Source organism: Semicossyphus pulcher, unplaced genomic scaffold (assembly GCF_022749685.1).
Source record: "Semicossyphus pulcher isolate SPU_LCO1_2020_fin unplaced genomic scaffold, fSemPul1.0.p SCAF_7, whole genome shotgun sequence".
Lineage (NCBI taxonomy): Eukaryota > Metazoa > Chordata > Actinopteri > Labriformes > Labridae > Semicossyphus > Semicossyphus pulcher.
Genome location: NW_027211748.1, coordinates 4,963,167 through 4,974,492, shown reverse-complemented (window position 1 = coordinate 4,974,492; position 11,326 = coordinate 4,963,167). Strand labels below are relative to the sequence as shown.

The 11,326-nt window shown below is 46.6% G+C and overlaps 1 protein-coding gene across 1 annotated transcript; it reads left to right on the top strand.

Moving 5' to 3' along the window:
- Positions 1 to 7,036: 7,036 nt before the first annotated feature.
- Positions 7,037 to 10,414, top strand: LOC138611185 (uncharacterized). Its single transcript, XM_069684160.1, has 3 exons — positions 7,037 to 8,132; positions 8,221 to 8,456; positions 8,543 to 10,414. Exons 1-3 carry the CDS (start codon positions 7,037 to 7,039, stop codon positions 10,412 to 10,414), a joined length of 3,204 nt encoding a protein of 1,067 aa, XP_069540261.1.
- The last annotated feature ends 912 nt before the right edge of the window (positions 10,415 to 11,326 follow it).

The following is an 11,326-nucleotide window of genomic DNA, read 5'->3' as shown; positions in this document are numbered from 1 at the left end:
CCAGAGAGATTATAGCGGACCGTAGTGATGAGAAGACCGCTTTTTTTAAGTGTCCCGGTACGCAGTCGAGAAACCAATGGGTGACGTCACGGTGGCTACATTCATTACTCAAACAGACACATAGGTCCATATCAGCATACAAAACATAATAATATAAAACAAAAAGACAACAGCACTAGGATACAATCATTACGGTCCACAGGTCCACAGATTTGTTCCAGACTTCTTAACTTTCTTTAAGAAAGAAATGCTTATATGCTCCAAACTGTTAACTTTGTATCATTATCACCAATTTGTTTTGTTCTGAGTCTTACCAGCAGACTTTTTACAAAGATCTTCAATCCTTTTGCTGTCCTGACACTGGATCTGGAGGGACAATAACAGGTGCGAATAGTTTTGAAACAGGAAACGACTGTGTATTAATATTTGAAATGTTCAGTAACCTACCCACAACTGTGACCTTGTATGCAGCTACAACTGTTTCACCTTCACCAGAAACCTCTGCTCTGTAATCTCCACTGTCATCCTCTTGCACATTCTTCAACAGCAAAGAGAGATTTTGTGCAAAATATTCAGCTCTTCCTGAATAACTCCTGAAAATTGTTTTACTAGTATCAGAATATCTTGCAATAGTTTGACTGCCATTGACACTCCATGTAAAGAGATCTGACTCTCGTAGATCAACATGTTTCTCCACATCCAGGAGTAAATCATGTCCTGTCTGCACAAACACAGGAGTCACAGCGCTGGTACCTGCAAGAAGAAAAGACATTCAAATAATCTGTACGTATATTATCTGTATTCAGTATTTACATATTAAATTGTCTCCTTGTATGTGAAGGTGCAAAAACACACCTGAAACAGAAGTGAATGTTGGACTTACATTAAATGAATCTCCTAAAGCTGTAGTAAAAGAGGCCGTATCTAATATTCATATTTAGTGTGTGCCTGTTTACACTCCGCACACACGCCCTGAAGCCTGCTTCCCCTTCTTCTTCTCCGGTTTCATCTCTGCCTGCTGTTTCCAGCGCCAGCCCCCCCTACTGTCATCCATTAGCAATAACAACTTCACTGGTTCATCTCCCTATTCAGACTGTTGTCACAGAAAGGGCTTCCTGTCCACGATGCACTTTTAAAAGGGTAAACAAAATCAATCTTCGTTACATAAAATGTAACACTGTTCCACCACCACCCACTGTGAGTAAGATGGCTCTTTTAAATGTGAGGTCTCTCTCTAATAACACTTGTATTCTAAATGAGTTTATCTCCTCCGCCCTCCAAGACTTTCTGTTCCTCACTGAAACTTGGTTGGAGTCTGGTGAATATAGCCAGCTCTAAGAATGATGTCCCCCCAATTATCACTTTTTTAGTTCACCCAGGCTTTGTGGACGTGGAGGAGGTATTGCACCGTGCACTCCCATCGGGACTCATGTTTACACCAGTTTTGAGGTGTTTATGTTTAAAACAGGAGGTACAAATCCCATCCTATGTGTTACTGTGTATCGCCCGCCCAAAAAGAACGCCATTTTCCTCGTTGAATTACCTGAGTTTTTATCAACACTTGTTTTAAACTATCTCTGATCTCTGGGGATTTTAACCTTCATGTGGACACTCAGTCCAACACCAGCACCGCTCAGTTTCTTGGAACCATGGACTCTTTTAACTTTACTCAGCATGTAACCAGTCCAACTCCCAACCGTGGCCATACCTTGAACTTAGTTTTTACGCTTGGTCTGTCCATTGGCTCTCTCGCTGTGGAAGACTTGAATGTCTCAGACCATCAGTGTATCAGGTTCTCCACCTTGTTTCACACCGTCCACAATTACCAATGACCTGTGTGCTACTCCCGCTCCATAAACACCTCTACTGCAAGTATTTTCTCAGATGCCTGCAGAACCTCCTCTCTGTTCAACACTATTGAGGCACAACCCCTTCGGCTGGACACAGACAAAGTGGTCTCAAAGTTTAATTCATTTTGTGGAGACATCTTGGACTCTGTAGCCCCCCTGAAAGAGCCAAATCTCAGCCCTGGCTGAATAGTGACACCCGTGCTCTTAGGCAACTATGTCGTAAGGCAGAACGCAAATGGAAGAAGGATCGGCCTCAGGTGTCTTCTGAGATACTGAAAGGCTGTCTGGAGAATTATCAGCAATCTGTTAAAGCCGCATGAGCGAATTATTTTCCCAACATTGTAGCGGTAACTACCTTTTTGGATTAGAAATTTACTCTCGTTGAAAGGGGCACCACCTCCGATTAGGAGGAAAATAAACAGATAGGATTACAGGAAAATTTATCAGTCTCGTTATCTTTTTAGTAAGATCTGAACACATTGACCATAGTTCTGTAATGACAAATATAGACAGACAACGACTTTGATCAATAAATGAAGACCTTTTATTTATAATAAAATGATGATTAATAAGTGAATAAGTGAGCATACAATGAATATAAACACTTAAAGAAAACTGTTACCTGGTTATGAACTAAAGTATTAAGCTGGTGATAATGATAAAGAATATGATTTGATTTAGTTCATGGCGGATAAACGGACGGGTCGGATATCACGTAGATCTCTAAATTTGGAATGGTGAAATTTCAAATATTATACGCTACATCAACTTTTGATCACAGCAGTGTCGGGTGTTTTATGCCTACTTGTTGCAGCGTTGTCAGAGGGCTTCTCCGGTGGGGTCCAGCTGTAGTTGGCTCCAGTCGGCGGCGTCAAGGGCTCCGCAACGGGTCTCCACCCGGTGAAAGGCCGTCACTGCCGGTCGACGAATGCAAGGATCGATGTTACTTTAGCTGGCCCGAGCATCCACCACGGTGGATCGGTAGAAGTCTCTGGTTAACTGCCTGGGCAAAACACGCTGGTCCCGCGTTCAGTGCTGGTAGTCAAAAGCCGAAGGCGGACAAAACTTCTTAATTAACTCGTTTAAATAACTTCAAAGTAATCTCGCCGGCCGGACGATAATACCTTCAAACTATAAAAGCGGGCTTTACTGATGTAGAAAAAGAAAGAAAATCAAGCTTGCTGAGCTGGATACAATTACGCGTTACTTTGACGGTCGAGAAGTTAAGGAAAGTACGAAACAAAAGAAGGTCCGGAGAAAAGAATTAAGGTTAAGAGGAGTATATATGGCTCTTTGGTGGACCGTGAATCCCAAAGGGAAAAAGAAAAAGAAGCGCGGACAGAAGAAAGTTTGTGGTTTTATCAATGTTGTGACTCGTCACTTTGTGGGCGGTCTCGAGCTCTCATCTTACCGCCGCAAACTTTCTTAGTTTAAAATAAAGGAAATTTCCTATATAATCACGTAGTTATTCGTTTACTTAATTTTCGCACAAAGTAACATATTCTTTATCACTTGTCAATAGATGTTAAGCAGTTGTTTTTAAAACACACATTAAATGGAAATAGGAACATAATCATGAACACAAGATAACTACGGCAACATACTTTATGAGCATTATAGATTATTAAACGGCGCATGCAATTCCTAATCCATTCGTTGCCAGATCTAACTTTCTTTCTACATTAAAAGAAATAGGGGTTAAATGACTCATTTTAATAAAGATCGCCGGATTATCAATAATTCACAGACGTATTTCAACATGTCCACTGGATGGCAGTATGACCACACGGTAGAAGTTACAGTATAATTGTAATTTCATATCTCAGTAAAAATATAACGTACAGAAGCGGGAATTGCACCATTTTGCAGGGAAACACAAATTGAGCAACATGAACTTGTTTCCTGAATGATTGGACCACAAGTTTACCTCAATTCAGAGCTGATCAAAAAGTACTTCAGAACACACACAAGAATGCTCTTAAATTTATGACTGGCGTCTGTTTTCACAGTGAGAGTAGGAGAGAGGAGGAGGTGTTGGGTGTGTTTATGTTGAGATGAGAGAGAGAGGAGAGACAGATAAGACATAGGAAAGGCAACCATTGTTATTCAGTGTCCTTATCAACCAATTCTTGTTGATTCGCCTTTTGGTCTTGTCAGAGGGTACAGTCTTCACATTAGAATGTTTCTGTGTTAATCCATTTGATTGTGAACAAAGACAATTCTACCCAGTCTAATATTTCACGGTCCACTTATGATCCCTCTCTGGTGTCTGCCTGCTCTGCCTTCCTTAATGACTTTCAGCCTGTGTCCCTCTCCAACATTTATGACACAATCTCTCACACAAAGTCCACCTGCCCCCTGGACACTGTTCCTACACATCTTCTAAAAGAAGTGTTGGACACTGTAGGTCCCACAATTTCCCTTATTATTAATAGCAGTCTTGCAAATGGAACTGTCCCGTCCTGTTTTAAACATGCAACAGTCCAACCTCTCATTAAAAAGCCTAACCTTGACAAATCACATCCATTCTTTATTGCATCCAGGACGTGAAATGCTGGATGGCAAAAAACTGTCTTCAGCTAAATGACAACAAGACAGAAGTGATTGTTTTTGGTCCCCCCAGCACCACAGGTAGTATAACCAGCCTCCTAGGGCCATTGTCATCAAACATCCATACCCAGGCCAGGAATCTCGCGGTCATCTTTGACTCTGAACTAAAATTTGACACACAGATCAACTCTGTGGTGAAAGGTTGCTATTTTCAGCTAAGGAACATTGCCAAACTTAAATCCATCATCTCTCTCAACGACACGAAAACCGTCATCACTGCATTAATCTCCTCAAGACGAGATTACTGCAACTCACTGTACCTGGGTGTCGGGCAGTCCTCTTTGTCTCACCTGCGGTTTAAGAAAAAGAGACAGCTTTAAACCGATACTAGCATCCCTGCACTGGCTGCCTGTTAAATACAGGATTGATTTTAAGGTTCTTCTAATTGTTTTAAGGCCACACATGGGCTGGCACCCCTGTATATCTCAGAGCAACTGTTTGGAACTGTTCCAAGGTCAGGGCTAGTGGGTAAGGGAGACCGCGCCTTTGCAGTGGCAGCTCCAAAGCTTTGGAATAGCCTACCATTTTCCATCAAATGTTCCCCCTCCACTGACTCTTAAAGATAAAACTCAAAACGTACATGTTTTTTTCCGCCTTTGGTTGCTCTTAGTGTTTCTGGTGTTTTAGACACATATTATTGCTTTGTATTTGTTCTATTGTCATCTATTGTTGTTTTTTGTTGCTTTGGTGTGCCGTTTATTTTAAACTTGTACAGCACTTTGGTCAACTCTGGTTGTTTTTAAATGTGCTCTATAAATAAACTTGACTTTCTTCAGTCATGTAATTGATTGATTGCTTTTTAAAGCCTCACACCTAAAGTAAGAAAAAGTCACTGACACACGATCTTTAGGCTTCTTTTAATTCACAAAGTCACAAACAAAGAAGACGAGTATATAGCTTAATAAGTATCCAATGAGGTGCTTGAACAGATATTGAAAATGAACATTTCATTTACAAAACACACACATAGGCTGTATATACCAGTGTGTATTCTTTTCTATAATGTAAACAGGAGCACAGAAAGTGTTACACATAGGCCTATTCATCGAAGCTTTTTCTTGTAGCCTTATTAGTTTGTCTTTTTCATACACAAAAAACTTTATTTCTGCAAATAAGATCCTCTAAGAACATTGTTCATATGGTCATGTCTGCACAGTTAATCCGTTTACACAGAGAAGTATAAACTATGTAGAATAAACAGCATTTGAGTTAAAGATGCACTTTGGATTTATCTTGCAAAGAAACAATGTTTCTGTTCACATCATGTTTTACTCACCAGAATGCATCGTGAATATGTTTCAAGAGTTGCAAAATGTTTGAATCTATTTCCCTCCTAAAAGACTTTAACAAAAGCACAGTTTTACAAATATTTGAGTTCTTTCATTGGATGCATCCATGTTTGCAGTTTTATACCTCCTCTAGCTACATCAAACTGCTGTTCTATTTCATTCTTACTGACCGCCAGAGGCAGTGCTTAACACTGGATGTTATCCATCTCGCGCATGCGCAGGTCGAGTATTTAATATCAACAAAGTCACATGTGACCTAGGATGACGTAGGCTAGCCCTGCCTACATAAGCTCATGTCATCATCAAAGATGTCCCTCGCAGGTAATCCGCGAATGCAGGTTGAAACTATAAGCTTGAAATAAAAGCAGATAGCCGGTGACTCTTCGCTGGTAGCCCTGTAACCACATGGTTGGAGCTACGGTTTCGTCCTCTAAGGGTCGGTTGGGTATACTACGGCTAAACTCAACTTTGCTGACAGACCGGTGTTTTCGCCCGTCCAGGCAGCCTAACGTTTCGGGTAGGCAAACACAGGAGCGTCTTCGCCGGCTCCGAAGCTCGCCTGGAAGGGTTAGTATTCTCCTTTGTTAGCGTAAAGTTACGTAATGATAATATATTAAAAGAGGCCTGTTTTCAGGGTTCCTCTAAACTTTACAGTGGCTGTACGGTGTGTTAGCGCTTGCAGTGAGCATCAAGGCTGGCATCGGGATAGCACTAGCCTGTGCGGCTGGGTTATTGATTTATTGATTTATTGATTTGACAACGTATTGTTGTAGTTAAATCACCGCTCCCTGACGACTGTTTTCGCTCGTTAAAGTGTTTATTATGTTCCTCAATTGGGATTTCAGAGCGGATGCTCCCAAGTACCATGTGTTTCGTGTTATCGCTCCCTGACGAATGTTTTCGCTCGTTAAAGCGTGTAGTGTACCTCCTCAGTTGTGTGTTTTAGTCTAAAACACTGCTCTAAAACTTTTAGAGCAGATGCTCCCCAGTATTGTGTGTTGCTAGTGGGTAAAAGCTTCCTTTGTTGCACTTAAAATATTGCTCCCTGACGATTGCTTTCACTCGTCAAAGCATATTATTTACCTACAGTGAGTAGGGTAACATTATCTTAGTAGTGATTTAAGTTTTTGTTACTAAGTATAATTTCATTTGTGATCGGCGGAGTGTCCGTAGTGAGTATATTTCGCTGCTATATTAATGATTATGTGTTACTTAAGAGTGTGTGCGCTCCCAAGTAATTAAGTGAACTGAGTAAAGGACGAAAAATACATGCAGGCTGGCCCTATCATGTTAGACTCACATGCTTGCCGCACCTGCATGGCTCCACTGCTAGCTGCAGATGGACATGATGAATGCCCCACATGTCTCGGTGTTGTCCACCTGAGGGAGGGGCTGTCTGATAGTCAGTGCATGAACTGCAGTTATATGCCGCGTGGGCTAAAGGTAGCCCATCTGGCTGAGGTAGAGGAACGGCAGCTTGAGGGCGAGCTGCCCCCATCTGGTGTGGCTTCAGTGCAAGGACGCTCTCCTCCTAGGAATGCTCCACCAAGAAAGAAGGCCAAGAAAGTTGACTGTTTGGCAGCCAAAGTCCACAGCCTAAGCTCTGAGTTTGCAGTGTTTAAAGATTTGCTCCTTAATCTTCAGCCTGGCAGCGGGACTTCAGTCCCAGTGCACAGCCCTCAGGCTCCTAACCCACAAGGATGGGATGAGGACGCCCTGTCTACAAGGGCCTCCTGCAGCCAGTTTTGTGAGGACAGGCCTGGACTGGGAGAAGGGGAGGCTTCCACCCATGTTTCCGACACCTGTTCCCAGCAGTCTGGAAGTGGGTCTAGGGCGGGCTTGGAAACTGCCCAAACCACAGTGAAGCCAGTTGTCCGCATGGCACTGGCACGCTTGGGGTTGGATGAGGCTCCAGCAGCAGGCACCCCAGCTAGTGCATTTTTTAAGTGGATCCCGCCGCAGGCTACTTTCTCTGTGCCGCCATCCCTGCCATTCATTGGGGAGCTCCACAAATGCTGGCCAGACCCCAAATCCTTTTCTCACCACACCAGTGACAGCAGGGCCCTGGCTTCCATGCAAAATACCAGCAGTTACGGACTGGACCGCATGCCAGCCGTGGAGACATCTATTGCCTCCCTGATTGTGTCACCCGAGGAGGTACTGAGACGTGATGCTCGCTGTCCCAGGCCACAGTGTCGTATCACAGATGACCTTCCGTCAAAGTGCTACGATACGGCAGCACGCATGGGCCGTGTTGGGAATTCCCTGTCCCACCTGATATTAGCCCTGTCCCAGTCCCTGCAAACCTCCAGTGTAGACGCTTCCGTCCAGAGTCTTAGTGATGCCTCTCTGCAGGCATTCGCCTTCATGACCCGGGAGCTTGGTAGGCTAATGTCAACACTTACTTTGACTCGCAGCCCAATCTCCACTTTCAGAGCCATGCCGCAGGGTCCTCCGCACTCTCCCTGTAGTACCAGGGGAGCTGTTTGGCCCAGCAGCACAGCAGGCCTTGGAGCGGGGAATCCAGGCAAACCAGACTAGGCAGCAGTTTGCTAGCCTTCGGGGACCTACACCCCTTCCGAGACAGCGGCCTCCACAGGGTTTTGGCACCAACTGCCCTCAGCTACCAGCTCGTCCTGGTGGCTACCCAAGGACCTCACATTCCTTCGTGCGACCTGATAACCGCCGCCGGGCTCCCACACGGCAGGCGCCTCAAACGCAGAGGGGTCGGGGGTCTGGGCATTGGCAGGCCCTAAGTGCGTGGGGTCGGCTGTCGCACGCTTCTCCCAGTAGCACCTCAGCTTCTGGGAGAGCTGCACTACAGACCCTTGGGTGGTGACTACGCTTTCCCAAGGGTACAATCTCCAGTTCCGACGCCGGCCCCCAGTTTTCAGCGGGATCCGACTGACCATAGTCAGCGATCCCACAAAGTCTTGTGCACTCAGCCAGGAGATATCCACCCTCCTGGAGAAGGATGTCATCGAAGGCGTAGATCTTCAGACACAGCAAGGTGGGTTCTATTCAGTTTATTTTTTGATTCCCAAGAAAGAGGGTGGGTTTCGCCCTATACTGGACTTACGAGGGCTGAACAAATTTCTAAAAGTGTTGCCCTTCCACATGCTACGTACAGCAGACGTGCTCCAAGCCGTGACACGGCACAGTTGGTTCACATCAATCGATTTAAAGGATGCCTATTTCCACGTCCCCATAGCACCTCATCACAGGCAATACCTGCGCTTTGCATTCGAAGGACAGGCCTATCAGTTCAAGGTGCTCCCATTTGGTCTTTCCCTAGCCCCACGGGTCTTCACGAGGTGCATGCAGGCAGCACTGGCCCCGATGCAAGCCACCGGTGTGCAGATCCTCCCTTATTTAGACGATTGGCTGATCTGTGCCCCCACCCGGGAACGGGCAGAGCAGGACACAACAGCCCTTCTATGCCATGTGACGCGGTTGGGTCTAACCGTCAATCATGCCAAAAGTTGTCTCGTACCCAGCCAAAGGATAGTGTTTATTAGGATAACCCTAGACTCCTGCCAAATGCTTGCCTACCCAACTCCACGACGGGTAGAGGCCATACAGCAGCTCCTCCTCTGTTTTCGGAGGAACAGGAGGTTAAGGTACAGCCTATTTCTCAGGCTGATGGGTATGCTGACTTCTGTAACATCAGTAGTGCCACTGGGTCTCCTCAACTTGCGGCCGTTCCAAGTTTGGACCAATGGCCTCCATCTAGATCCGAGGTTGCACGGATTCAAGAAGGTCAGGGTTTCCAGTCGATGCCTCCTGACATTGCGGCCATGGAGAGACCGGGCTCATCTGGCCAAAGGTGTCTCATTGGGTTCAATCCCTTCGCGCCGCGAGGTGGTGGTGACCAATGCTTCGCCCTCCGGATGGGGGGCAGTATGGCAGCGCAGAGCAGTAAGGGGACTATGGAGTGCACAGGAGGCTGCAGAACACATAAATGTGCTCGAGCTCCGTGCTATACATTTGGCTCTCCGCAACTTCCTACCATATTTGCGGGGCAGGCATGTTCTCATTCGGTCCGACAACAAGTCAGCCGTCTACCATGTCAACGGCCAGGGAGGCACCAGGTCGACACAGTCATTACACGTAGCACAGCAACTCCTTGTATGGGCTTTCCCTCACTTATCCAGCCTCAGAGCCATGTACCTGCCAGGACCACAGAACGTGGTGGCCGACTTTCTCTCCCGACAGAAGCCCCCCTCAGGGGAGTGGAGACTCCACCCAGAGGTAGTAGAGGCAATAGGGGGCAAATATGGCACAGCAGAGGTGGACTTGTTTGCTTCGGAGTCATCGACACACTGCCCCCTCTGGTTCTCACTGACGGAGACAACGAGTCCGTTGGGACAGGATGCCCTGGCACACCCATGGCCAGATCGCCTCCTTTATGCTTTTCCACCATTTCCGCTCTTAGCTGTGACGCTACACAGAGTTCAGCTAGGCAACCACAGACTCCTGTTGGTGGCCCCGAACTGGCCAGGGAGACCCTGGTTTCCAGCGATGTACAAACTTCTAGACGGGGATCCATGGTGCCTGCCCAGGAGGAGAGACCTACTCTCACAGCTGGGGGGCCAAATCTGGCATCCAAACCCGGAACGTCTGCAGCTTTGGGTATGGCCCCTGAGGGGCCTGACCCACTCCTAATGGCATGTGATCAGGAGGTAATCCAAACCATCATGGACTCAAGAGCTCCCTCCACCAGGGCACTTTATGCTAACAGATGGAAGATATTTTCGGAGTGGTGTAGAGCTCAAAAAGAGGTACCTGAGAGTTCCTCTGTGCCAATGATACTGCGGTTTTTGCAGTCTTTGCTAGAGAGAAGGCTCTCTGCTTCTACCTTGAGGGTCTATGTGGCTGCGATTTCGGCCAGGCATATTAGAGTGGATAACCAGACATTAGGGTCTCACACTCTGGTGACCCGTTTCCTTAAAGGAGCCCAGCGGCGGAACCCCCCACAGGCTGTCAAAGTTCCCTCATGGGACCTGCCTCTGGTGCTGGAGGTCCTTCGTCTCCCCCCCTTTGAGCCTCTGGAGCAGGCAGAGCTAAAGTGGCTTTCAGCAAAGGCTGTTCTGCTGGCAATGGCGTCAGCGAAGCGTGTGAGTGAGCTTCATGCCTTGTCAGTGAGTGAAGCATGTATGCGCTGGAACTCAGACGGCACAGGGGTGGCACTTTGGCCTAACCCGTCATTTCTCCCGAAGAGGCTGGCTCCAGCCCACTTTAATCAGGTCATTGAGCTAGCAGCTTATGACCCCGCTTGCCTACAGGATGACGAAGCTAGTTCAGCAGAACTTCTCTGCCCGGTGAGGGCCTTGTCACATTATATACAGGCAACTGCTGGCTTTCGCCGCTCTGATGGCCTGTTTGTCTGCTATAGTGGTCCTAGAAAGGGGCACGCCCTGTACAAACAGAGACTTTCCAGATGGATTGTTGAGGTAATCGGTGAGGCATACAGGTCAAAGGGACTGCCTCTGCCTCTCAATGTCAGGGGCCACTCAACCAGGAGTGTCTCCACTTCCTGGGCAGCACTATGGGGGGTGCCTCTAGATGATGAGATGA

Coding starts and splice junctions, on each gene's coding strand:
- LOC138611185 (XM_069684160.1), top strand. CDS start 7,037: ATGTTAGACTCACATGCTTGCCGCACCTGCATGGCTCCACTGCTAGCT. Junction 8,133..8,220: donor CTTCATGACCCGGGAGCTTG/GTAGGCTAATGT, acceptor CTCTCCCTGTAG/TACCAGGGGAGCTGTTTGGC. Junction 8,457..8,542: donor GCCGGGCTCCCACACGGCAG/GCGCCTCAAACG, acceptor TTCTCCCAGTAG/CACCTCAGCTTCTGGGAGAG.